Raw genomic sequence first — 27,579 nt, 5'->3', positions numbered from 1 at the left:
GCAGCACGAGCCCGAGCGACAGAGCAAAGGGGGCCCCTGGTACCCCCTCTTGCTGGGACTCTCCGGCCTCGGGGAGCGGAAAACCATCGGGATGAGCCTTCCCGGGGGGTCCCGCTTGGGGCAGGGAGCGGGGCTGCGGCCGGGGGGGGGCTCTCATTCAGCCCCCAGCACGCACAGCCCACGGGCCGCTCCGCCACCCATCAAATGCTTCTCTGTGCAGAAAAAAAAAAGGTGATAGTAATAAATGAAAGTCGACAGATTTTAATTTTTTTTTTGCACAAAGACTTTTTTTTTTCTTTTTCTTTTCTTTTCTTTTTTTTTTTTCCTTCCCCCCCCCCCTCCTTTTTTCTTTCCCCCTCCATGTTCCGGTCAGTTTGGTTTTCTCCTTTTCCCCTGGCATTTGGTTTTGGTTTGGTTTCATTCCCAGGCGTGGCGAAGAGCATGCATTGGAGAGGGGCAGGGCGGCGGCGGCGGGACGGGATGGGACAGGACAGGGAGGCTGAGACGGGGCCGGGGTTGGGGGGAAAAAGGAGGGGCAGCTTCTAGCACTTGTCGTCTTCCTCGGTGTCGCTGAGCACGTCGATGCTGGCCCCGCACATCACGCCTTGCCCTGCCCCTCGCCTCCGCCGCCGGTAGTGCCCGTTGGGCATCTGCCAGCTGTGCCGCAGCGGCGGGGCCGAGCCGATGGTGTTGGAGCGGCCGAGGCTGGTGGCGACGGCCGCCTCGAAGGTGAGCGTCTCCTCCTCACCGCAGTCTGAGGCGTGCGAGTCGTCGTGCAGGGCCAGGTAGGGCTCCGAGATGTAGCGTTGCGGGGTGGATTGGCGGCTCTGCTTCCCCGCTGGGGAGCTGGAAGACTCGGTCAGGCCGGTGGCGTTGGGCTCCAAGGTGGAGGAGAGGAGCGGGGAGCCCCCCTCGCTCTCCTCGGCGGGCGGCGAGCCATCTCCGGTGTGCCGCAGCATGGAGGCGTAGGAGAGGAGGGGACGTGGCTTGGGGGGCACCGGCGGGAGCTGGCGGCGACCTCGCCGGGGGGTGCTGGTGTCCGAGATGGAGGGGATGGAGCTTTCACTCAGGGAGCCCGTTCCCTGCAATGCACCAAGACACGCTGGGGAATACAGGGGTGATGGGCAGCGCCGTGCGCCCACTCCCCCTGCCCTGAACCTGGGGTGCCCGGAGCATCCTCACACTTGGATGAGGCCCCTCGCCTGCCCCATCCCTGCCTCGGGGTCTGCTCCAGGGATGAGGATGGTGTCTGCTCTTGGTGGTCAAAAGTAAGAAGCACCCACAAAACCACTGTGGGAAGAGCTCATGGCTTGCCAGCTGATGGTCCCCATGGGCAGCATCTCCGTGGGCTTCAAGCACGCTCGAGCACTGGCTTGTGTAGCTGGGACATCTCAACCTTGTCAGGGAGCGGATGCCACAGTGGTGAGAGGATCAGTGTGGAGATCCACCTCTCTCCCCAAACGCTAGGCAGGGTGTCCGAGTACCCCCAACCCGCTCAAGCTCACAGGGGACACAGAGATGCCACCGTGGGGAGGAGAGATGGTGCAGAGCTCCCGGAGCTGGGGCTTCTCTTCCCAGTTTTGGCAAGGAGCTTTTCTCCTTTGTGCTTAGGAAGGGGTTTTTGTCACCCACCTGCCTGTTGGGTGTCTGCGACCTGCCCTCGCTGGGTGACCGGGACTCGCGCCGCCGCTCCGGCGACTCATCATGCGCCTGGGGACTCCTCTCCTCAGAGTTGCAGCGGGAGATATCGGGGGACAGCAAGTGCTTGCGCTCTTTGGATCGGCCCCGCTCCCTGCCACCTGAGCGATGTCCGTCGGACCGGTGGCCTGCAGGACATCCCCATCAGTCCTCACCGTCCCCTCCCCAGGAGCAAGGGACAGCTCGGCTGAGGGGTTGGTTTTTTTTGGCATTGGTGTGGGACGGGGCCACTTGCTCACCCGAGTCTGCGTTGAGGCGCCGGGCGGAGAGCTGGAGCGAGGAGTGGTAGCTGCGCCGGCGGGACTTGTAGGTGTTGTCGCTGCTGCGCTCCATGGAGAACTCATCCAGCCAGGAGCTGTTGGTGCGCTTGTCCCGGATGGTAGAAAACGATCGCCGCATCGAGCTGGTGTCTGTCACCACCTGCAAGCAACCCCGTCCGGCCGGGGAGGGGGTCAGCGCCGTGGGGGGACGGCAGTTGAGCAATTACTGATGATGATGGTGCCCCACCATCACTGGCACACCAGGATGGGGAGAGTTGGGGTGGGGGTGGCCACCCCGAGCACAGCCCCACCAAATAATCTCTGCGCAAATCGGGGTGGGGGAGCGGGAGGAAAGTGGGGGGTTAGCTTTTGGGCTTGCGAGCTCCCCTGCCCCCACCGGCTGGGAGCTGCGCTCCCCGAGCAAAGGCAGCGGCTGTGGGTTCAAGCCAAGGCGCTGCGCGTCAGGGGATGAGCAGCAGCACCCCACCTCGTGGGGACGGGAGAGGTACCAGGCTGTTGTGCCCCCCAGGCTGTCTCAGCATCCCTCCCCGCCTTGAAAACAGGACCGAGTGGAGCAAACGGAGACATCGGAAAAGAAATCATTGAGAGAGAGGGGATCCTCCAGTGCCCCTCACTTGGTGTTTATTTTCCTGGCTGCTGCCACTTTTCCAGTGGCAGCACTGGTCCTCCTTGGTCCTCCTTTATTGCCACGTCCCCTTCCCCTCCGCTCGTTCTGTCCCTCTCTCCCCACTCATGCTGTCGTTTTATCACCCCTCTCCTTTCCTTTCTGCCTTCCGTGCTTCTCCTTTCTACCTTCTCCCCTCATTCTAGCTTGAGTTCTCACACGTTTTGTGGAAAACATCACCTCCTCCCATACTTTCCTTTGCTCTATTCCAGCAGCTTTTTGCCTCTGCAGCCTCAGGCCATTCTCCTTTTTCTCCTCTCCTCGCACTGTACCCTTTCTGCTCCCCTCCCCTCTCTTCTGATCATCTCCCCCCACTGCTAAATGGTCGATAAATCCTACGAGGCAAAGCCTCCCTTCCTCTTCACGCCCCACCGAAGTGCCACGACATGTCACGCCAGCCCCGACACCAGGACCTCTGTGAGAAAGCAGACCCAGAGGCTTCACAGCAAAACTGAACCCCACAGGAGCGTCTGTGTCTCGGTGGAGGCTGAGTACAAGACAGAACAACAGAGAAACCGGGCAGACAAACAAGGTGAGATGTGGCCTGGGTTCCCCTGGACAGACAGAGAAGCGCGTGCGTTGGGACAACGGGAAAGGAAGGAAAAGGCATTTCATCACCCGGGAGATCATCTGACAGCCGGGCTGGCACTCCTCGAACCTCAGCCAGCGCCCGGGGCTGGAGGAAAGCAGGGGTGTCCCACTGCGGGGGGACCCTGCAACCTCCTGGCATGGCCCTGCTCCACCATGGACCTCCCACACGAGCCAGGGGATCGACACCCCGGCTGCTCTCCGCTGCTGGTGTCCCCCAGGCAGGGGAACAGCAGCTCTCCTACTTTGTGCAACACCCCAAAGATGGGAAGACGCTCCAACATGGGGGCGCTGGGGAAGCTCGGGGGCTCGTGGGACTCGCTGAGTGTGGAGAGAAGCCCCAGTGTTACCTGGTAGGCTTTGCTTGGACCCGGCACCCGTGGGGGGGCTTTGCTTGGTTTTACCTGGGGATCCACAGTGAGACGAGGCATGGAGGAGGCCCTCCCAGAGACAGCGTGGTCCTGAGTGTCCACGGGAAGGTAGTTGCCACGGTTAGAGGGCTGCACTCTTTGAAACTCCCTAACCTCTGGCTCCTAGAAATAAACACACAGCCAAGCTCTTGGGATGGGGTTGGAGCGGGGCAGCACGCTGCTTCTGCCCTGTCGGCAGGGGACAGCCCCACTCGCTCAACTGGGGCCAGAACTTAAGTGGGCCAAAAAGAGAGTCTAAGACATGTCATCCATCACGTTGTCACCGAAAAATAATCTCCGATTCACAGTCCATCGCTGGGGAGCCCAGATGTGGTGCTTCATGCTTGCCTGATGGCCAGTTCACCCTGGACCTCTTCAGCAGCAGCAGAAAACCTGCCTGGATCTGGTGATGCCCTGACTGCCCGGGCTTTAACTCCTCCTTTTGCCAGAATGGGACAAACATATGGGATTTTCTCCCTGACCCTGCTTTAAAGGCTTTGTGGACACATCCCCATTAAAAGAACGCACGCCACCTGTGGCACCTTGGTTAATTCTCAATTTAGGGGACTCTTTTGTAGAGGAGATGGGCAGGGAGTGACCCTGGAGATCTGCTAGAAGGTGACTTTATGGGCAAGGGGCGGGGGGGTGTCTTATCTGCCGCCTCCTTGCTGGCAGGACGGTGGTGTGGTGGGGGTGGCCGGGGCAGGGGACGCCCGCCTGCGTGGTACACAGCTCACACAGAGTACTACAGACCCCGGGGGACACAGACCGGGCTGGAGATGCACAGTGGTACAACACTGCATCCGACAAGCGCCGGGGTGGTGCGCGAACGCACACGCACACAGACACGGAGAGATATATACAGATATGTATATATAAATATATACAAACAGACGGACAGACACTGCTGCTGCCAGCCAGCACGTGTGTGAGGCCAGAGGGGTGTGCTCCCGTTGGAGACGGTTGGACAGATCGGTTTGGGATCGGGGACACCAGGCACTGACAACAAAATGAACATGAATCCGAAAACATCAGATACCATCACTCAGCACGGGGTAACCCACTGAAATGAGCGCTCAGTGGAAAAAAAGAACCGCCTGCGAAGAGAAGGATGTTTTACTGCAGGACATTGGACCTCACTCACAGCTCTCGCCCCAAAAGCACTTGCCACTGCCTGGCCCTACTGGCCAGGGCTGGCCCAGGGGTGGCTGTGTCCCCAGTGCCCGGACAGAGGCGAGGGGCCAGAGCCCCAGCTTGGGGACACTTGGGGACATTTCTCCCCTGCTCGGATCCATGAGTGACCCACTGGCTGCCATCTCCCCGCTGTGCTCGCTGCCACAGGGGCTGGGAGCAGCATTTCGCTGCTGTGCCGGCAGCCCCACACCTCCCCATGCCCACCAGCATCCTCGCTGGGACCGCAGCCGAGCGCCCGCCAGGCGGTGTGGGACTTTACCAGAGACTGGTGCTCCTGGAACTGCCCGTGAGCCGGATCCATGCACGCCAGCTGGAAGATCTCCTGTGGCGAGAGCGGGCTCAGCGAGGGGAACCCGCTCCGGCTGCTCCTGCAAAGACAGTCCAGCTTCAGGGAGGCCCACAAGCCGGGTGCTGCCGTCACTGGGTATCACCTCCCCAGTGGCTCAGAGCTGGGGACCCCCCGTTCTTGCTCCCTAAGCTGTCAAGATTGAGACCTCTGGGACAAATATCATGTTCCTTGGGCATCTGAAATGGTGCCCGGGCAGGAGAGGACATCCCATGCCAGAGGACATCCCACACCAGCAACTTCCACCATCTCTTTCCCACCAGCCAGGGTGCTGGGATCCCCCACCAACCCTGCACCACCCAGGGACCCATTGCTCAACCACTCTGGAGGTTCAGGTCCACCCCAGACCCTCCTAGGTAAGAGAATTTACACTTAGTGCCGGGATGGTCCTGCAAGAAGAGCATCCATGCAGACACCGGGCCATCCCTCTTGGCCACCTCCGCTGCTGTTGGTGATGCTGATGCACACCAGCTACCTGGAACCCCGCAAAAGCTTTGTGGCGGGAGCTTTCTCCTCTGGACTGGGTTTCTGCTGCTCTTGGCAGCTCTTTAACCCTCTGTGCATCCCAGTGCCAGCTCCAGAGAACAAAAAGAGGGCTGCAGGAACAGAGAAATGACAGGAATACCTCCCCTTTTCTCTGGGCAATACTCACAGGCCCGAGAGGGTGTCCTGCTGGAGGTAAGGCAGAGCCTTCGCATTTGAGATGATTTCCTGTGGCAAGGAGGATGGCTCCATGCGCTGGAACATGGGGGCGTTTTTCTGTACGGAATAAAGGAAAGAGCTAAGCCTGCAGGAAATGCAGATGAACATCCAGTGCTTCACCAACCAAGCTCCAACCAAGCTTGGGGAGGCAACAGCATGCTTATCTTCGCTGTTGGGGACCAAGGATGCAGGTACGCATAGTCTCGGAGTCACCAAACCAAACCCCAACCTGTACCGCCATCTTCATCCCTCAAGTGCATCCCACGGTAGGAGGCAGCGAGGTTGTTCTGAACATCCCCGTCCCACCCACCATGTGCCCTCAGTGAGCCTCACCTGCTCCTCCAGCTGCTGCCGCTGCTTCTTCGCTTTGCTCTGCTTGTAGTAATCCATGATCATCATGGCTGCATATATTTTGCCAACAGTCAGGTCAGAGGCTGAGAGCATAAGAGGGAACAAAGGGGGGACACTTGCGTGTTAAGAGGGAACGAAGTGGGGACACTTGCGTGTTAACAGAAACAGCAGGTCTGAAGGCACCAGCGCGGATCTCGGGACGAGCCCTGCTGTGGGATACCCCGACGACCTTCAAACTCTGCTCACTGCTCCAAAAGAGGGAGAGAGAGGAACACCCAGCCACTCCACGCAGAGATAAAATGGATGGAGATGGTTTGAAAGTGTCACCATAAACCACCAAGACACACGTCTTCATCACATCTTCATATGTAACAGAGCAAGTGATGCTCAGCCTCCTGCCCTTGTATGCTCCAGAGGTGATTTACAGGAGACTCTGGGTTTGGCAGGGGTAGATAACTGCAAACTGGGCATTTTTCAAGAGGGTTCCCAAGCAGGCAGGCAGAGCAAGGCAGAAGCCAGCCTTTAGCAACACAAACCAAACCCTTTTCCCACTTCTCCCCCAGCTGGGGACATGTCTGATCGGTCCCCACCTCCCATTGGGAAGAACCTGCTGCAGGTATGATGGAAACTTGGCAGCGATGACAGCTCCCACAGAGACTCACTTTTTGGCATGGGTACCAACAGGTCAAGCATCTTCTGGGACAGGTGAGGCCAAATGGTCAGGATCTCCTTTTGAAGCTCAGAGTCTAACTGCTGCCAATCTGCACCGCCTTGAACAGTGAGGGAGGGGGAAAAAAAAAGGTCCACGTCCATCAAGGTCTGGCAGCAGGGTCCAACTAAACCCAGCCTTTTCCCATAGAATGATAGAATCATAGGGTTGGAAGGGACCTCTGGAGATCATCCAGTCCAACCCCCTGCCAGAGCAGGGTCACCCAGAGCAGGTGGCACAGGAACGCGTCCAGGCGGGGTTGGAATGTCTCCAGAGATGGAGACTCCACCACCTCTCTGGGCAGCCTGTGCCAGGGCTCTGCCACCCTCACAGGAAAGAAGTTCCTCCTCATGGTGAGATGGAACTTCCTATGGTCAAGTTTGTGCCCATTGCCTCTTGTCCTGTCCGCGGGCACCACTGAAAAGAGCCTGGCCCCATCCTCCTGACACCCACCCTTTCAGTATTTATAAGCATGGGTAAGATCCCCCCCAGTTGTGTTTTTTCCAGACTGAAGAGACCCAAATCCCTCAGCCTTTCTTCATGAGAGAGGTGTTCCAGTCCCCTCAGCATCTTGGTAGCCCTTTGCTGTCCCCTCTCCAGCAGTTCCCTGTCCTTCTCGAACCGGGGAGCCCAGAACTGGACACAGTACTCCAGGTGCGGCCTAACCAGGGCAGAGCAGAGGGGGAGGATGACCTCCATCCACCTACTGGCCACACTCTTCTTGCTGCACCCCAGGATGCCCTTGGCCTTCTTGGCTACAAGGGCACATTGCTGGCTCATGGTCATCCTGTTGTCCCCCAGGACTCCCAGGTCTCTTCCACAGAGCTGCTCTCCTGAAGTGAGGTTCATGAGCAGCAACCAGCTCGCTCTGGGCTGGGAGGGCCACCTTGCATCAGTGAGCCTGGTCTCCTGCTCTCATAGGGAACCTTTTCCTACCATCCCTTCCATATGTGCCTCCATCTCCCCATCCCCTGCCCTCCCACTCAAAGCTGCCATCTTCAAGCTCGCCTTGGGTCCGTCTCTGCGGCTCGAATCCTACTGCAGCCCACACACACCTGCTGCTGCCCCACTTTCTCTTCACTGGTGAGCAGATCACGTGCTGGGGAAAGAGCAGCTCCACTTGGTTGAAATCCTTAAATACTCGGCTATGCCGCGCAAGGAGAGCAGGGCTCTCTGGACAGTGGTGAAGGGATTTGCTGAGCTTAGGAAGACCCAAAGCTCAAAGGGAGCTGTCAACATGTGCCAACCAGAGACACCCAAGCCCAGGGAAAACCTGCTGAGCTGTAGGAGGCCCGGGTTCAAATCTGCGCTCTATCGAGAGGGGTTTGAACCCAAGGAGGTGTCTCAGCACTGGGCTTTTGCTGCTGTCTTGCCCTGGGTTGGGTTTTCTTCCAACAGCTGAGCTGTTCCCAGGGAACATTGTATTGAAAATGGCATCTTTCTGCAGAAAGCTTTTGATCTGATGAATCAGAGCGTTTTCAGCAACAACAACAAAGCAGGTTTTCTTGCTCAGAACGTTTTATCTTCTCTGAGAGAGAGCTTTCCGTTCCCCAGCCCTTAGGAAGCCAAGCACGTGTGATCTTTTCCCTCCTTGGTTTGGTTTTGTACATGGGGAGGAAGGGGAATTCTCTCTCTCTCCCCCTTTACTCGGTAGACAACAAGCTCTCTAGAAGCACCTTCCAGTGGAAAACTAGCCATCTCTTCCCTGAAGAAATAGAATTTTTTATGGAGATTGGCAGAAATTTGCCTGTTCAAGGTAATCACTTCCATCCACATGCCAGGCTGTGGGCAGCCAACTCCAGTTTGGCTGTGATGCTGTCAGCCTGCCCAACGGATGAGTACTGGTCACTCTGAAACCCTCCTGGCTCTGTCCCCTCTCTGTCCCGCCCACCTTACCTTTGGCAATTTTGATGTCCAAGGCCGTGCGTATCAGCGCCATCAAGGTGGAGGTAAAATGGACCGTCATGTCTTCGGCCACAGGCATGTTCATCAGCACCAGTCTCTGCGCAAGAGAGAGAAGAAAACAGCGGACGGAAAACAATATCGAAAAACACATCGACCAGGCTGGAGGAAAAGAAATTAAACATTAAACAAAAGGAAAAAAAAATAAAAATTAAAAAAATAAAAAGCAACAAAGAGTGTCAAAACAGCACAGCCAAAAAAGAAGGGCAAGGATCACCCCGCCATCCCCCCACCCCCCCCCCGGCTCCTTCCACCCCAGGACACCGGCTCACTGCCTTCCAGGGCTCCTCCTGCACCCCAGGAACGGCCCCTGAGCCCCCCTCCCCACAGCACCGGGGCTGTCATGGCACCTCCCGGCACTTTTGGGAAGCCACGCCTGATCCGTCAGGGATGTGGGCGCGGGGAATGCTCGGGAAGGGGAGACTGGGCTCAGGTTTCCGTTCCCCGGGGAGTTTGGCTTTCCAGCTCTCAACCCTTCCCACCTGGGGCAGGGGAGAGGAGGGTCCCTAACCTTCAGGGACTTCAGATCGGCTGGATTCCTCTAGCATGCTACATCCTGGCGCTCCCTTTTTGCGTCTTTCAGAGATGAAGTTTGCCAGCACATGCACAGGGTCCAAATTATCCAAGGGTGGGGAAGGGAAGGAAGGGTAGAAAAAGTGCAGAAGGAAAGAGAGAAGGGCAACCAAGGCAGGTTAGACACGCCATGCTCCTTCCCCACTCTGGGCAGGCGGGGTGCAAACCGAAGTGACCAGATCCACTTTCCAGAGAGTATATTTTGCTTTGTGAATACCTTGGGTCATCCCTTCCCTGCCCATTCCTTTTCACCCGGCTTCTCATGTCCTTTCCCTGCCTTCAAGCCTCCTATTTTCTCCCGGAAAAGCGTGATGGTGGATGTATGCACGCGTGAACAAACATCTGAGAGCTGGTGAGGGTGGCGGCATGTTTGCAAGTGTGCAGAGATCCCCCCTTCGCCAGCCCTGAATGCAGCTGAAAGGGCTGCAGGCAGCAGCCCGTGGCCAAGAAAAGCTTCAGTTTGCTCTAGACCTGGGCAACATACTGCTCCGTAGCTCCGGGTCTTGTCCTAACAGCTGCTGCCCTCAGAAAAGCCGTGCAGCTCCCACCCCACGTCCTTCACAACTTCCCGTGCTCCTGCTCCATGCCTATGCAGCCAAGAGCATGCTGTGCCTGTGCCATGATCCAACTGCTGGCCACCACCCCAGGAGGAACAAGGGGGTAGAACTCAGAGACACCTTTTGAAGGCATCTGGCTTTGCCTTGCACAAGCCATCCTTGGAATAGCTCGTGATGACGTGCCCTGGCTCCTGCACTTCAGAGCTGCTCCTACAGGGTGGTGAGACACCGGCCCGGGTTGCCCAGAGAGGTCGTGGAGGCCCCATTCCTGGAGACATTCAAGGCCAGGCTTGATGAGACTCTGAGCAACCTGATCTAGTTAAAGATGTCCCTGCTTACTGCAGGGGGGTTGGACTAGCTAGCCTTTAAAGGTCCCTTCTGACCCAACACATTCTATGGTTCTATGATACATCCTTGCTGCCCACCTGCTTCCCACCTCCATGGGCTTTAGCCCTGTTTTTGCGCTGGCAGGGACAAGGATGGTTCCAAGCCCATGGGACAAACTTGGGTCAGTGAAGTCCTAAGGACATCTCACCCTCCTAACTGTGCTACGGGGCTGCTCCTCACCTCATCTTCCCTAACCCTCCCACACTATTGCTGACCTTGCCCCTCTTATTTCACTGGGGTCTTCCACCCCAGAGCTCCCCAGGCTTGCGAGTGACCACAGTAGCGTCACATGCGTGGGCAGTGGAGACCAGCCAGCGTGGCCAGGACTCTTCTGGGCACTCCAGGCTCCCCAGGAGCGAGCTAAACATGCGTTGGATGCCCCCAACGCCTCCCCAGCTTCCCCCAGCCCCACCTCCCACAGCTCCCTCGAGCCCCGGCTCCTGCTCAGATCTAGCCCCCGTAGAAGGAAGGGTTGATCTACCTTATAGGCCACTTTGGAAGGACATCTCTTGCCGAGGCCTAGCGGTGGTGACATAAGAGTCAGCATTTCATACATCTCAGTGTAATGGATTCGGCCACTGCTCATGAAGGGGGAAGGGGAGGGAGGGAGATGCAGAGAGAGAGGAGGCATTCCCAGAGAGCAGAAAAACGTACAAACAAAAATAGTACAGGAAAACAGGAGAGAAAAAACAAACGGACAAACAGGAAAAGAACAGGAAACCCGTTAATCAAGGCAAATCATACATGAGAGACTGTCCTGATGTGGATTTATAGCACTGCTCACACAGACCCAGGAATGCTGGCAGAAAGCAACTCACCCCTCTCCTCTCTGCTGCTGGCCTCAAGCGCCTGTCTCACTAGCAGTCTGGGAGTCCTCCTCTGGTCTCAACCCCTTTCCTAAAGCCCTCCAGCAGCCCCCAACTTGTCCCACAGGTTCCAGGGCTGTGTGCGAGTGGTATAAATCAGATACACGGCGCTCAAGCCATGGGTTATTTGAGATAACGGTTGTTTGCACCACACCGTTCTGTGGCCTCCGTAGCGTCTTCCCTCCTGGGGGTGGGGGGGCCTGGGTATTGTGGCCACCTAACCCATAGCCGGAAGGCTGTGTATCCCCAGCTCATAAGGTCTATGCAATTGGGAGGCAGCATCTTGCATAGAAGGCAGTGGGCCAGGGTCACTTGTCAAAGGAAGATGCCCAGTTGCTTCCATCTGGCTCTGCGGATGGACCGCTTTCCCCACCATGCACCAGTGCAAAAAGGCATGCTGAATTGGCTGAAAAAAAACAAAACCGGGAGGAAAAGTTGTACATGCCATGCTCCCGCCCTGGCTCTCTCCCACATGCGGCTGCAAGTTCCACCAGGTTGGAGTTTAAAGAGTCTCAGCAGAGGCAGCTGTTTGGGCCTTCCAACATCAGGGTTCATTTGGGTTTCCCAAGGGAGGCAGCTAGGATGGACCCCCACCTCGCGCTCCTCTGCTCCATAAGGGCCTGCCTAGGACGGCTGCAGCGAGGGATGCTACCAAAAACGGGCCACCTGATGACGCCTCGAGCCCTCTGCCAGGCTGAGATATTTGGGCTGCATCTCCCTCTCTCTGCGCATCCAGGAGGCTGCTCAAGTACGTCACCCAGGGATCCTGGGCTCGGCCACCTCTTCTTCCCCTCGTGCCAGGCTTCTGTCCTGCACTGCCACGTTCAGGATGATCAATGGGCCTGGGCAACCTCGCAACAGCAAATGCATTGACTGGGAGGATGCTGCTGGAGAGGAACCTGTCTCAGTCGGGGTGGCCTGGGAGAGAGGGCACTGCTGAAAAATTAAGCACTCCCCACGACATCCCGGCCTTTTCCCTACCCATGTGCTCAGAGCAGCGTGGAAAGGGGAGAAGGAGATATCTCCCCTTCTCAGGGGGTACCACTGGTTTGGAAGCAGACCCCTGGCCAAAGTGGCCCCCACCAAGAGAAGTCCTGACATTTTGGATGAGAACTAGAGATGGTGACGACCCGTGACGGGAGCTGTTTGGAGTGCAGACACTGAACAGGCTGGGCAGGCCATCCCCTTTGAGACCTGACACACCTAAACGAGTTGGAAAGAGGATTGACGACAACTCTGGAGACTATTAAGTGGGACGATCAAGAGGAAATATCTAGGTCCAGGAGTCCATAAGCAGCGTCTTGGCAGAGCTGGCTGTGCACTGACTCGAGGTATCTGAAGGGGAGAAGATGACCTCAAAATTTTCATGCTCAAGAACTTTTTACAAAAAGGAAGCAAGACAGCGATCTTCCACCCACCTTTCCTGGCAGGGGGGATTTTAGCGTACCCAGAACACGTCAGAGACTGTCTTTTGTACTGAGATTCTCTGCACAATGAAGGAGGAACGGATTCCTTTGAAAGGAAGAGTTTTCATCAGTAACCAAGAAGGACTGCAGGAGAACTGTGCTGTTCTCACAGACAGGCTGCACGCTTTGCTGCTTCTCAGAGCAGAGATCTTAAAGCGTTTGGAGCCGCACAGCAGTGCCCAGAAACCACATCCCCATGGACTGAAGCACAGGAAGGCACGTGCAATGACATCCATCTGAACAGGATGGCTCCCCAGGAGCTGGTCCCAGCACGGGCACATCCTTGATGGGAGAGCTGGCCATCTGTCCTGTGTCTGGACGGAGATGTGCCCTGTGGCTACGGCACAGGGTGGCCTGTAAAAACGCCAGGCAGTAATGGCTTGGTCCTGGTGCTCTGAGAGAACCCCGTGGGTGATGGAGGAGGAAATCTGGGGAGCATCTGTCCTCATGTGGTTAGGAAATAAGGACCATACCTTTCCAGGCTGTTAGAAACAGAGCACCAGAATAGCAAGTGATGCGAGAGTAGATTTAGGAATGAGAGATGTCCACAGGGATATGAATGTCTGTGGAGCATTCACCTGACCCATGACCATCTCAAGGGCTACTTTTAGGGGGCAAAGGTGATGCTCACCTCCTTGGCTCACTTTTGCATGACTGCTAGAAGCAGATGGGTTGAAGAAAGGCAGAGATAGCCCCAAGGAGCGGAGCTGGCTGCCGGGATGAAGTCCCAAGAAGATGTCATTACAAGACCTGCTCTCCCCAGCATAAGGACAGAGCTTGCTGGACTTCCACAAGAAGTCTTCCTGCATCAATGCCCCTTTGTTATCCCACCTGTGGATGGCCTAGCAGGTATGCTTCCATACCATGCTGCACCCCCATGCAGCATCCTGAACTTGCCAAAGCACCATCTCTTCTTCTCGGTCCACTGCTCCATGAAGACGTTGGTGTTTGTTTCCACAAGTCATCGTTGTCGCATTGCCTGGCAGGATAGGGGTGTGGGCTCCAGGAAAGTGGACTTGTGCACCGTGATGTGCAGGGCAGGCTCACCCAAATGAAGGGTGAGCAAGTTGGGTTGGCGTTTTGGGATCTGGACCATGGTGGCAAGATGCAATGATCACGTGGGTTTTCTTTCTTCATCATTTCTTTCTTCTTTTTGGGAATTGTTTGGGAATCCCTGCAAATTGCTCATGTCCTTGAAATATCCCAGGCACAGGAAGGAGCGGATCAAGGTAAGACAAGGAAGGGACAGGTATGGCCTCCCTCACATGACAGCAGAAGCTGGTCTCACTCTCTCTGCCTCCTCCTCCCCCGGAGTTTATCCACCTTCACTGCTCTGTCCATCCCACAGAGTCAGCAGAAAGCCCAGAATGATGCAGAGCTCCCTCTTCCCAGGAAGCAGGTGTCCTTCTGAGCACCAGGTGATCCAGCTTGGGAGAGCAGTGTTTCCCAGTGAAGCCCTGATGTCAATCAAGAAAGACTGGAAATCCTCCTAAAGGTGTCTTCTGTCTGCAGGGACCTGAGCAAGTGTCTTCAGCAAAGCCACTGTCGTTTGCCAGGGATGCAACAGAGAAGAGTGGAAAGACTGCAAGGAGCCGCTCCTTGAACAAATGAGCCATCGGAGATTCTTGCAAGAAATTTCCTATCCCTAAATACTTCGTCATAAATGAGATGACCGAGCATCCAGGCCTTGGCTTGCTTGCTCTTTTTTACTTCTGGTGGTCTACTTCAAGATTTTAAATGTGTGCATCATCCCCACAACCAGCTGGGGAGGGTGACAGACCTGTTCCAGGGATGCTGGCTGGAAGAAGCGTTTCTGGTGTGGTGAGAGGATGTGGTGGCTTCACCTTACTGTACCAAGGAACCCTCTTCCTCTGCAGAGCCAAGATCGAGGGCCAGGGGTGTCTGAGCTTTCCTCATATATCTTCTCAGATGCTGTGAGGGATGCAGAGGGAAGAACAAGCTCTGCGGTTCATCCTTTCATGCCATGGACACAGACATAGGTGTTCTGGCACTCTGGAGAAGGCAGCAGGCACAGGATTTTGCTCAACTGTCACCCCAAAATAAAATTTAAAAAAAAAAAAGTGCTAGTCAGAGAGGCACAAATCACTGCTGTGGACTTATGGCCAGCAGCCAGGAGCTTGGCTCAGGCAGAGGGAGAGGAGCTGTTGAGCTCCAGAGAGGTGCCCAGGTGCCACCACCTCCCAAACACGTCTGGCAAGCTAAGGGCAAGACTAGCAAGAGTCCTGATCCCCATAGACATGGTCGTGTATCCTCCAAGTGCCACACTTGAAGAAGCGTCTGTTGGGTACAGCACAGTGTCCTCCAGAGAGTGGGGCCACCCTGGCCTCCACATCCTCCCCCCAGTCCTCACTCTCCAAAACAACAGCAAAGTCCCCAACATCCTCCTACCTTTGCTCCCCCCTTTCCTCCCCAGGAGCAAACCGCATTGAAGTCCTCAAAAAAACCTACTGCTGCCATGTGAGGGCACTTCGAGATGCAGGGACGGTGGCATTTGGCCCGGCACCCTTCGGAGGCTCTCTGCACTAAGGGTGGCTGGGGCAGGGGGCTGGCTGTGGGACGCAATTTGTCGAAACCCACCCCGGGAGGCTCTGAGCCCCCCCTGGCCCCACTCATGCCTCCCCTGGAGGGGGACAGCTGCTGTCTCTGGGAGGCCGTGGACCTCTTTAAACTCGAAGGAAAGCAACGTCAGGGTTCCCTCGGGAGGCGCGGTGGCGGTGGAGCAGGGGGGAAGGAGGGGTGGATGGTGCGTCCCGTGGCCAGGTTGTGGCGGAGGACTGGGAGGCAAACCTTGCACGCCACCCTGTAGGGGCAGTTCTCTCCTAGGCCCAGAGGAGGCGAGATCACCCGTACTAATTTGTACATATCCTTATACGAGATCCTGCCGCTGCAAAGGAAGCACAGGTGGGTTAATAGGACACTGAGAGAGTGGAGGGGAGGATGGAGAGCTTAACTGGGGGATGCTGGGGCCATCTGTGGGGCAAGACCCCAGGGGTGCATGGCTCTTCTCCTTCTGGCTCTGTCAGACCCAGAGAGGGGAAAGCTGTGAGCATCAGCTACTGCCTTCTCCACTATGAGTCAGCTCATACCTCCTCATACTGACCCATCTTGACCCTGGAGAAGGACAGTATTGGTGGTGAACACCACCCCAGCACCCTTCCTCATCGTGCCCCTGGCCACCTGCGCCTGGTGGGAGAGGGCTGGGATTTTAGACGGGGTGAGCCTGCAGCTTGGTTGGGTTCTAGCCACCATGAGCCCTTTAGGTGGAGTTGTGTCCCATCACGCCACCAAAGAGCCTGCCCTGGCATGGCCAGCTCCCTGGTGCTCACAAGTTCCCAGGGAGCTTGGCAGCTGAGTCACGTCTATCTCCAACGTCTGGGGAACCTGAGATGGGAAGAGATAATGTGACCAGCTGGTGACCGGTGGCTGTGGCACTAGCACCTAGGTCTCTCGCGGTCCAGTCCTGTGCTCCGACCACCAGACCACGCTCTGCCAAGGGTACACATTATTAGAAGCAAACTCTCCCATACGCACACCCCTTCTCGCCTACAGAAGCACATCTCCCCAGCCCAGGCACAGTCAGTGCAGGGAACGGCCCGTATCCCTCCTGCACCAGCTGAAATAACGAAGCAGTCGAGGCGGAGAGCTGGCAGGAGAGGGTGCAGGGGCGATCGGATGCTGAGCTCTCCGCTTCCCTCCAGACCAGAGCCCTTTGGGAAGCGGGACCATGTGGGGTGGAAGTGCTGAGGTGCAGCGTGCTGCAGCCTCCTGGGCATCCTTAGACAAGCTTGGAGGGAAACCACATGAGGAGGCAAAGACCAGCATTACCATCCTACCTCGTGCCTTTGCCTCTGGTTTCTCCTTGCTCTTGTCCCATCCCCTCTCCATTCACTGGCCAGAGCTAACCCAACCATCCAGGCAAAACCCATCCCTGAGTCCCCCTGGTGCTGGGCGGTCTCCCCATGAGACCTTCACGTGATGGTCCCAGTGTCAGGATGCAGAACTGCTGCCCCACTCAGGTGGTGGGACCTGTTCAGACATACTCACCCATTCCTTACCCAGCAACGGCGGCCAGGGCTGCCCCCATGGGCTCAGCACTAGCAGCTCCTGCACACGTTCCCTAACCACTGGCTACGTATCACAATGAAAGAGCAGGGCTTGCTCAGAATCAGAGTGGTACATGGCATTGATAGGACAGTTCAGGCATACTTTTTCAGTGATTGTCCTGGAGGCCCAGGCCACCAAGATGGGAGGCGAGAGTCAATGAAGTGCCTGGTGTGAAGAAATCCTTCCCAAAAAACATGGGCGAGAAGCCCCACACCAAGCAGCTGCATGTTTCAGTGCTCTCACCTCCTCTCTCTTCTCTACTTGTCCATCAGGACATCTACTCACCCATACTGACCTCTCCCCCTTGCACAAAGCACAGTCACCCACTAACAAGCAAACCCACGTGCCCACGGGGACCTTGCACAGCAGCAAGAGTGCTGGAGGGGGCCATGTGGGGAGGAACCCGGCCAGCACTGAGCTGCATGGGGTTGGACAGAAACGGTGGAGGAAACTGTGCCAGGAGCTGATGATATTAGGCATAAAAAAATATCTTGGCTGGAGCTGGTCTCTTGAGGGGCAGGACGTTAGCAGTGGAGGCGAAGAGTCTCCAAAGGGAGCGCGTGTGACTGTCAAGAGCTCTTGAACTTAGATTGCCCACGCTCGTCGGCACAGCGGTGATGGGTCATGGCTCCAAAGAGGCTGTCACTGGGCTGGGGGAGGGAGGAAGGGGCCACACAAGACGCCCTCATAGTGCTGGGGCTGAGTGGAGGGAACCATGCTCCGTGAGGTGCTGAGTGCTCCACACTGCCCTAGGGGTCCTCCAGGCCACCCTGGGAGGAGTGGCTGAGGGCAGCTCCTCTGCAGCAGCCGCAGGAGCAGGGCCAAAGGCCGGCCACCAGGACTATGAACGGCTGCTGTGAACTTGTCCTGTTGCTGGGAACACGATGCCACCTGCAAACGGGAGCCCTGTTTGCTGGTGTCTTCATCAGCAAAGGTGTGAGCGCAGGAAACAAAGTCTTCCCAGCGTAAGAACACGATTCCCCAAACCCATCAAACACACTCGCAACAAGGTCCTCCACAGGGGACTTGGCAGGAGCCCAGCAGACCCCCAGTATTCTCCCCTTTGCTGGGAACAAGCCCCACTCAGCCCTGCTCTGACAGGGAGCTGTGGGTGCTGGGGACACGGTGATGGAGCCGGTCCCAGGGCAGAGGCACCCAGTTGGTGGACGGGGACAGGGAGGGAGGCTGAGAGGGACCTGCCCGCTGGCCAGAGAGGAGAGAAAGAGCAGGAATCTCCAGCACTCAGGATAAACACCATGGCAAACCACGAACACCACCCAAGACGCCTGTGCCACCAGGCATTGTAGGAACCGTCTGCTGGCCTTGTAATGACTGCAAGCGACAGCAGCCGTTCCCTGACCGTCCCAGGCATCGCAAGCTGGCTTCTGACAGCAGAACACAGAGATGCCTGTTTAAAACCGACTCTGAGAGGTTGCTCAGGAGAGAAGGAGCTGGCTACATACCACGCTGCTCTGTCATACTCTGCCCAGATCCGGACAAACTCATCTAGATGGTGAGGTCCCAGGATGGAGGAATCCCGAGTCAGGTATTCAAAATTGTCCATGATGACCGCCACGAACAGGTTGAGCATCTAAGTGAAAGGGAAAAAGGCAGAGAGAAAGGAAAGTAGGGGTAGAGGGAGCAGAGATGACCCTATGGCCAGAGTGAAGGTTGCAGGGGGGTGTGATGAGAGGGCCCCCCAGGGCTGTCAGGGAGGAGGAACTCACCAGGAAAGAGCAGAAGAAGATGAAGGAGACAAAGTAAACGTAGGCCAGATCGGTGCCGCAACGCTCATTCTCATTCTGCCCGGACGTCGCCGTCGTGTCCGGCTCGCAGCCTTTGCCCTCCAGGCAGGACAGCATGATCTCCTGCCATGCCTCTCCCGTGGCACTCCTGCGCCCAACACAGCCCTGCTCAGCAGCTTGTGGTGGCACAGGATGGAGCCAGGGCAGGATGCCCCCAGAAGAAGCCGGGGGGGTCACAAGTCTTCACAAGAAGCTGCACAACCCCCTGCCCAATTTAAACACATCTCCAGCCTGCAGAGGAGCGAGGCACTGGATCAGCGGTGACCGAGCTGGACCCACGCAAGCCATGGGTCCAGCCGTGCCTGTGTGTAGCTCCTGGCACATTGGGCCAACTCCCCCTGGCCAGCCAGTACAAAAAGCTGGGAGACAGACATCCTTTTTGGGGCAGGATAGAGGAAAAAAGAAAGGGTTCCTGAGCTCCTGTGGCCATGTGTTTGCCCAGCTGGTCTCTGGCACCAAAAGCTGATGTCCTTCAAAAAGCCTGCTGTGGGAACCTGCCCAGCCCAGCTCCTGCACCCAAAAATGCTGCCAAAGGAGTTTTCTATGGTTACTTACCTGAAGAGGAGCATGAGGGAGCCCAGGAAGCTGCGGAAGTTGTTGTGCCGGTTAATGTGGCTTTCCTCATCTAGTTTGATATTGCCAAAAACCTGCAGGAGGGAGAAAAAGGGCTCAGTTACTCAGGCAAGAGCTCAGCAGCTGGGGAATCGGCTGCAGGCTCACCTTCGCTGCAGGGACCGATCCTGCCCCAGGCCCATCGCCCTCAGCGCAGCCAGCCCCAAAAGCAGCCAACATCCACCCTCTCTGCACAATCCCTCCTGGAAAAGCACCCCAGCAAACGCACACCGGTGCAAAGCCAGCGCACCGTGGAGCCGGCACCGAGCAGCTGTCAGGGAAGGAGACTCTCCTCTCCTCGGCAGGGATCTGTGGTGGGCGGCAAAGGCTGCAAGAGGCCGAGCTGCCATGGAAACGGGAGCACGGAGGACCTGGGATCAACCGACTCCAACCTCTCCACGTCCATCCCTCTGCCGCGCTATGGGTGGCATCCGAGCACCACCCGGCAGCTGGCGGTCTCAAGCACGCTGGAGGCACAGGGACAAGCCGCAGCACCCTGGGTGGGTGCTGGGTTCCCGGTCCTGGAAACTCCCGGGAGCTTTTCCGTCGGTGGGGAAACGGTCCGCGATGCTGAGGTTGGGCACGGCGGTGCAAATAGGGTGGGGAAGGGCTTGGCGAAGGGAGGGACAGACCGACTGCTGGCCCACCATGGACAGCCAGACACCTGGGACTACCGTCCCCAGGGCCAAAAGAGGCAACAATGTCCCAAACACGGACGATATCCTAATAACGACCCACAGCTAAGGCTGTGGTAGGATATAACAAATGTTCATAAAGTGCCTCAAATAGGAAAAAATGTGCTGTTATTACTGTTAAATATTTATTCCGCTTTCCGTGAACCTAAAAATACACTAACTGCAGAGTATTTTTTTCCCCGTACAGGTTTTTTGGAATGTGTAATTGTAGAATATTTTCTGCCTCCAGCTATTTTGCTCAAATAACGCCCACAGACTTTACTGCTTGGGGATTTGTTCACAATGGTGTTAAAAAAAAAAAATTAAAAAAAATCAAATACTACCACACAGCGGGGGGGGGGACTTGAGTCAGATGGCGGTTGTTTAGCGCAGAGAACACCTGGAGCTCATACCGAGATGTGTAGGACAGAGCGGCCAAAACCAGCCATGAGACTCTCTCGAGGTGGGAGAGAGGAGGTGGAAGAGACTAAACACCAGTGCTGCCAAGCAGCCTGAGCAGGGGGCCACCGCGCTGCCTGCTGCCTCCCCAAAATCTGCCCGTCCAGTCAACGGTGTTGGGTACTGTGGCAGCTCGCTCATCAGGCGGCTCCAGATCCCCAGCGTTCGTCCTCGAAGATGCTTTGTCAGATCCTCAGCGTGGGATTTAGTCACCGCAGAACTGAGCCAGCCCCACGGCACGTGTGGAGCTGAGGGTTTTAGCTCACGTGCTTCTTATTTACCAGCTGGAGCCTGGAAAGCTAACATCTTCCCATGCTCTGCGGACCTCACACCACCTGGTAGGTCATCGCAGGTCCCTAACGGCAAGAGCCCAAGCAGACCATCAGCAGCACGGCTACGACATAAACCCTCCGCAGAGGGACAAGGTGGATCACTGCCATCATCCAGCCGTTTGGATGGGAAAGGCAGAAGGCTGCTCACCAGGTCCCTCAGGCATGAAATCAATCTCTGGGGGCTGTCAGGGAGTTGGAGATAGGGTGTAATTTCTAAATGAAAGGGTGGCGGATTTGAAAGCAGCCGTTGCACAGGACGCCCAGCTGAGTCCCCAAGGCCACATCTCCAAGGGTACAAGTCGGGAAAACAGCTGTGGAGCTTGACTGAACGAGCCTGTGGCAGGTCCCCCAAGGCGCGTGGCTCTGCAGCTCCCAAACAAGCTGTTCCACCCTCGGGACCTTCCCGGACACCGCGATTGAGTGAAGCAATGACAGGCAGGCACAAGGCTGGCTGCTGTGCATAACGCTGAGGACATGCTGGTCCAGCCTGTCCGCGCCAGAGGGATGCACGCTGAGATGTCTGTGCTCACCTGCATCCCAATGATGGCGTAGATGAAGAAAAGCATGGCGATCAAGAGGCAGACGTAGGGGAGGGCCTGCAAGATAAGCAGATGAGTCATCTCGTTTAGCACAGGTCCAGCTCCAGAGGAGTACAAAATGCACAGCGAGCGGGTAAAGCTGTGCCAATCCGTCTCTCCTACAAGCCAACAAGTCAGCGAGACCTTGGGAAAGAGCTTGCATTTGGGAGCAGCACCCCAGCACCATGGCCTGGGAGGAGACCAGGGCACGCGTGACTTACCTTGAAGGACTGCACGAACGTCCAGAGCAGGATGCGGATGGTGTAACCCTGGCGCAGCAGCTTGATGAGCCGAGCAGCCCGGAAAAGCTTCAGGAAGCTCATGTTGAAGCTGCTGGTGTTCACCAGCTGGGAGGAGATGAGAAGGGTCAGAGGGAGGCGGGAGTCCCCCACCCCGCAGCGGTACGCCCCGCTGCTCCCAGCCCCCGCTTCACCTTGGTGTCTGTCAGGATGATCTCCGTAATGCTGCCGATGACAGTGATGAAGTCAAAGATGTTCCAGGTGTCCCGGAAATAGTTCTGCAAAAGGAAGGAGAGAGGGAACGTGGATTTGAGCTCGGGGATCGCAGGTCTGAAGGGCGCTGGGCCACAGGCCGAGGCTGCTCGTGGACAAGGTGCATATTTGTACGCAGCCATGGTCCGGAGCACTGTCCTGCATCTGAGATGGTGGCAGACCTGAGCGTGTCTGCAGTGAGCAGCTTCTCCTGGGAGCCGACTCATGCATCCAACAGGCCACCCTGGTGAATGGGAGCGGGAAAAGCGGCCACAGCCAGTCCTGGTCAGGCTGCAACACCTCCTCACGCTGACCCTTGCACCTCCTCTTCGTGGGCACCCGGACCCATCTCACAGCCCCTGCCGTTTGTGCAGCAGCTGGTGCAAGACCAGACTTGACCATGGCTGGTGCCACTGGGAGCAGGGAGGGTGGCTAGAAACCCTCCTGGCTAGTGGACCTCATCCCCCAGTCTGGGTTAGGAATGGAAAAGGAACTATAAGAGAGCAAATGTAACAGTTGCCCGTAAGCAGCAAAGAGCAGCCGAAGAAAAAGCAGTCCATGGCTTCAAATCTTAAATGAGCAGCTGGGGATTTGAGGACGGTGAATTAGGCAGGGAGGTCTCACTGCTGGTCAGGTCTGGCCCAAGGGATGCAGCCCAAGGACAGCCATGCATCAGCATCGTGTGGCTCCCAGGGACAAGGGACTGCAGGCACCAGCACGATTGCAGCAGCACTTGACTTTAGCGGAGCGGCTGCACAGCACACACGTGGTCCAGGCACCAGAGTACGGCAGAAACAAGTCAAAAAGTAAAGCAATGGTGTGGCTTTCCCCACCAGCATCCAGCAGTGGGAAGTTTAAGGAGAACCAAAGGAGTGATTCTAATCTAAAAGCAGCTTTCAGGCTGGAACCCGAAATAAATAGCAACAACCTCACATTATTAACACCTTCCCTCTGTGATCTGTGTGCTGCCAAAGTCCAAATTAACACCCTTGTCAAGAACAGGAGCAGCCGCTCACCAGGAAGCCGAAAGCGATGATCTTGAGGACGCACTCCAAGGAGAACACCATGGTGAATGCGATGTTCAGGTACTTCAGGGCCAGCTCATAGGTGTATGGAGCAGAGTAGTACTGATGGAAAGAGAGAGACATTGCTAGCCAGGAGGGGGCCTGCCAGCCTCTTGGCTGACGACTGTCCCAGGGAAGACCTGCGGTCTGTGTTCCTTGCCCTGAGTGCTTCAAGACCATCTCCTCCTTCCCCTCTCCACCCCTCTCCCAGGACAGCTGCCACTCCTTCTAAGAAGGAAGCACAGAGTAAATCCAGATCTTCTTGCAGTAGTTAAGAGGTCAAGATCATTTGGGTCATCTCAGTTAGGGAAGATCTCTTCTCCACTTGGGGGTACGTGGTGTTTCAAGTGACTATGCCAAGGGAACACATGCTCAGATTCTGTCCCAAAGCATCTCCTAGAAACAACCAAATTACCCTCTGGTCCCATCCTGACGGACCCTCCTTCTCCCCACCGCCTCAAACAGGACAGGCACACTCTGACTGGCTCACCTTCATCATCAGCACCACGGTGTTCAACGCTATCATGGCCATGATGGTGTACTCGAAGGATGGGGAGACCACAAAGTGCCAGACCCGGTACTGGAAGGTGTGCCGGTTCTGGGGCATGTACCGCGTGAGGGGCTTGGCGCTGATGGCAAAGTCAATACAGGCCCTCTGGAATAAAACAATGTGCGTCAGACCCAGGCCGATGGTAACACGGGGGACAGTGGCTGCCACACTTCTTTCCTTGATGGGCAGGCGGGTGGCTCATGGGTTTCTTACACCTTTTCAACATCTAGGAAGCTCCAAGCTCACAGACTGCAGAAAACCCATGGAAACGTCCCCTTTTCCTCTCCCTGGATCGTACCTCATTCTTCTCCAGACTGCACTCCTCCATCATTTTGTCTCCTTGCTCTTGGAATGTAATGATGATGAGAGCCACGAAAATGTTGACGAAGAAGAAAGGGAAGACCACAAAATAGACGACATAAAATATGGACATCTCCATGCGGTTGCTGCGGCTGGGCCCACGGTCCTCCTCCGTCACGTCCACTGAATGCTGCAGCACCCTGTGGGCAGACAGGTGAAGAAAAGCAACCAGAGATGTGCCCATCAGGAATGCCACCACGCGGCACTTCTCACGGGACCCGCTTTGTACAGCCAGCTCTGTCTGTCCACAGTTGTAACAATGACAACACAAATCTCTGTCTTAATCTGCTTTACAAGGACAACCTTTCTCAGTGGCTACAGCTTGTTTTACAGTGCTTTGCCTGTGCCCCTGCAGGAAAATGGATTTTCCAGTGCTCCACGTAGAGAGAAAAAAATTGCCCAAGCTCCCATCAGCATGAAGAAAGGGCTAATCCTATGGTCATCTCTAAACTTGAGTTAAGATATACCTCAGGGCCACACAGGAGAAGGGGTTATCTATAATTCACTCCCTGAAGAAGAAACTAACCCCAGCCATGGTTCCAGCTCTTTTGTCCTGACATAATGTCTCGTCCTTCCTCTCTTCCTCCCTGCCCAGCAGTTTCTCTCTCAGTCCCACCTGGCTACAGCCAGTTATTAAGCCAACCAACCCAGTGGGGACTTCTCCACCCTAATTCAAGGGAGCTGGATGGAGAAGAATACTCACTGGGGCCAACCCTCGCCGGTGGAGACTGTGAAGAGGGTGAGCAAAGCCCAGATGATATTGTCATAGTGAAACTCGTGGCGTTTCCATTCCCGGCACTTCACTTCCATCTTGTTCTTCTCGTGGTCCACGTAGTTCCCTCTGCAAGGTTGGGAGAGAGAAGTGACCTTGCTTTTTATACTGCCAGACTACGAGACAGTGGTTTTAAACCCTGGGAGCAGCATGTGTGTGTGGTGGGAGGGGGCATGTCTCCTCCTGCAGGGCTGGAGGGAGAAATGGGGAGAGGCTGGGTAACAACTAGGGGGAAAGGGGAGAAGGGGACAGCAAAAGGGAAGAGAGAAGGAGAAAAGAGAACAGAAGCAAAATATGGGGTTCTCCAGCCCACATCCCTGTGCAAGGATGCACAGCGCTGACGCAGCAATGGCGATGGGGCTCAGCCCATGCCATCTACCCCAAGGGACCACGGCCAAGAGCAAGTCATGACCAAGGACTTAACTGGGAACCATAGAAGACATTACCCAGCACCCTGCCTTTGCCAGAGGTGTCAGCAGCATCGGACCTACTGAACAGGGCACCTACATGCAGTCCTTCTCTGTGTCCTTAGAGCTGTCAGTGCAGTAGAAAAACTTCCCCTTGAAGAGCTGGACAGCAATGACAGCAAAGATGAACATGAAGAGCTTATAGACGATTAGGATGTTGAAGACGTTCTTGAGGGAAGTCACAACGCAGTCGAAGACAGCCTGCAAGGAGAGGGCATAGCTCACCTTGGGGAACCGACAACCTCGGCAAAGGGCAGGACCAAAACCTTCCTCAAGACTGCCATGGGGAAAGACATTTCCCACTCCTGGGGTGGAAAGGGGGGAAGAGCTGGGCCTTCTCCCAGGCAAAGGGCTATTTTATGAGTGAGTTTAACATGTGGAGTACCCCCCAGCACACACACAGTCACTGCTCAGCCCTCTCCAACCTCTGCAAGCAGGGCAGCAGACCAGGGACAGCCCCAACGATGCAATTAGCAGCACACTCAAGACCAATTAGTAAACGCTTCTTTGTTCGTAATCACTGTGAATAACAGAGCAGAGCAAATACCTCTGCCTGCAATAGCAGCACCTCCCAGGCTGCAGAGGGTTCATTCTCAGCTCTAGTTCTCAAAGCACTTTAAAAAAAGAGAGGAATGTCCTTATCTCTGCTTCATGGTGAAGACAGAGGTGTCCAGAAATGAACGGACACGGGCTGAATCCATCCACTGATCGGGAAGAAAAGCTGCGGTCAAAACCCATATCTTCGGGGTGTCACCCTGGGCCTCATCCGTCAGCTGAATAACCCTTTGTGAGAAAATTCAGGGCTCGCTCGCTCAGCCTCTTGCTCCTTTTTGGCTCTATACCCCATTGGCTAAAATAGGCAAATCCATAATCCTACCGGCACTGCATAGATAATCCCTCTATTCCGATGGGAAATCCCCCTCCGGTGCAACACCATGAGAGCACAGCACATCCCAGGTTGTTTGCAAGCTGCTCTGGTGGGAAAAGTAATAAACTTTGGAAGGAGATTTGAGCTCTCCCAAAGCCAGGGCAGCCTGTTTCGACAGGAGAGCATCTGGGCTTTGCTGCTTCGTGTCCACTCCAGCCCCACTTTCCCTGGCAGAGGAACTAACACCTTGCAGAGATCCAGGCTTGCTTTGAATAACTCGATGCACCTCCAGATATGAAGCAGCCCGAAGAGCATTGGGTTTGAAACCGGGGCTCCTAAAATGCAGCACACGCTTTGAAAACTACTTGTTCATCGCTCACGAGCAGATCGATGCACGTGGTCCCTACACCCACCGGTCCACGCTGGAGGAGACAGATGTAAGGCAGGAGACGGGAATTATTACCTTCAGCTTGGGCAGTCGCTTGATGGTTTTCAGGGGCCTCAAGACCCGTAGCACACGGAGAGACTTGATGGTCTTGATATCTCGGCCCTTGTTGGTCCTACCGTGTCGGAGGGAGGCACACGTACCCAAAAAGGAAATGGAGAGACAATAACCTTGCAGACCCGGGTTGGATGCTCAAGGGGTTTTCAACAGCTGTCTCAGGCATGCGTGAGGACAGGAATGGGAGGGCCGCATGCCCGTCGTGGGGGCCAGGACTCACAAACGTGTGACTGCTGACTGCTCAGCCCGCCTAAACGAGTCTCCTCCAACGCACTCTGCGCTGGCAGAGATGAAAAAATAAAGCAATCCTCTCCTCCTCGGGATTAGCACCTTTCCCTTTGGCTGGGGAGCAGCGACCTCAACAAACCCCCTCGTTGTGGGAAGCAGTGAGATGCCAGGGCTGGGGCAGGGGATGCAACGTTGTTCCCGAGCAAGGGCAGCTGCCCCAAGGGTGCTGTGGCACATTGCCTTCCCCCACGTCCCCAAGCCACGCCGCTCAACGGGGCCAGGAGGTTTGCTTCCCTACGGCAGGCATGTGCCGTTTGCAGGTGGGGCTTGCAAAAGGCCCCCACCCTGGCAAATTGTTTTCTACCATTACTACTGGTTGCAAGAAATTAATAATTAAACGAGGGAGGTGCGCTTAATGGGGTCTACGTGCTGGTCTCTCACCAAGGGTTTTCCATCCTGGTTTAAACTCAAGATTCAGGGTCCTTACGTTCACCTAGGGAAGCACCTGCTCGGTGCTTGGTTCCTTTGCACAAATGATGTCTTATGGCTTTCTGCCTTATTCCATAAATGCTACCCAACCTGATCAGCCTGGTCTTCCATCTCACAACGTCTCAGCCCTCTCTTCCCTCGCCAAGATCAGGGCTGCACTTGCCTCCACCCCAAGTCAGCTGAGGGAGCCAGACCTTATTATTAGACTATTTAGAAAAGCAGCAATAAAACCCCTCATCACCCTCATTTCTTGCATATGGTGATTAATCCCAAGCACAATACAAGGGTTTTTTTCTTGTCTTTTAACTAGAGCCCATGGGCTGGATCCCAGGATGGAGCAGAGAGGTCCTGGTGAAGGTGGCATGGTTTGAATCCACTGGGCACCCTCAAAAAACATCAAGGAAATGACTTACAACAACAGATGCTCCAAATTACACGGCTCCTTTGTG

At 55.9% G+C, this 27,579-nt stretch overlaps 1 protein-coding gene across 1 annotated transcript in view; it reads right to left on the bottom strand.

Moving 5' to 3' along the window:
• Window positions 1–246: 246 nt before the first annotated feature.
• The window catches only part of CACNA1E (calcium voltage-gated channel subunit alpha1 E), a 144,931-nt gene continuing 117,598 nt past the window's right edge, over window positions 247–27,579 (bottom strand). Inside the window, exons 29-50 of the mRNA XM_074599028.1 lie at window positions 26,375–26,471; window positions 25,084–25,244; window positions 24,508–24,645; window positions 23,743–23,944; window positions 23,385–23,549; window positions 22,847–22,957; window positions 21,773–21,856; window positions 21,561–21,686; window positions 21,292–21,357; window positions 19,240–19,331; window positions 18,607–18,772; window positions 18,343–18,470; window positions 15,563–15,659; window positions 8,840–8,945; window positions 6,897–7,004; window positions 6,217–6,317; window positions 5,834–5,940; window positions 5,095–5,203; window positions 3,636–3,764; window positions 1,938–2,118; window positions 1,633–1,826; window positions 247–1,082 (exon numbers count right to left, since the gene is read on the bottom strand). Coding sequence (XP_074455129.1) covers window positions 543–1,082; window positions 1,633–1,826; window positions 1,938–2,118; window positions 3,636–3,764; window positions 5,095–5,203; window positions 5,834–5,940; window positions 6,217–6,317; window positions 6,897–7,004; window positions 8,840–8,945; window positions 15,563–15,659; window positions 18,343–18,470; window positions 18,607–18,772; window positions 19,240–19,331; window positions 21,292–21,357; window positions 21,561–21,686; window positions 21,773–21,856; window positions 22,847–22,957; window positions 23,385–23,549; window positions 23,743–23,944; window positions 24,508–24,645; window positions 25,084–25,244; window positions 26,375–26,471 — 3,208 coding nt within the window. The 3' untranslated portion in view covers window positions 247–542. The remainder of the gene's footprint in view (window positions 1,083–1,632; window positions 1,827–1,937; window positions 2,119–3,635; window positions 3,765–5,094; window positions 5,204–5,833; window positions 5,941–6,216; window positions 6,318–6,896; window positions 7,005–8,839; window positions 8,946–15,562; window positions 15,660–18,342; window positions 18,471–18,606; window positions 18,773–19,239; window positions 19,332–21,291; window positions 21,358–21,560; window positions 21,687–21,772; window positions 21,857–22,846; window positions 22,958–23,384; window positions 23,550–23,742; window positions 23,945–24,507; window positions 24,646–25,083; window positions 25,245–26,374; window positions 26,472–27,579) is intronic.

The sequence above is a fragment of the Larus michahellis genome, chromosome 8 (genome assembly GCF_964199755.1).
Source record: "Larus michahellis chromosome 8, bLarMic1.1, whole genome shotgun sequence".
Taxonomy (NCBI): Eukaryota; Metazoa; Chordata; class Aves; order Charadriiformes; family Laridae; genus Larus; species Larus michahellis.
This window is presented reverse-complemented; position numbering and strand designations above follow the sequence as displayed.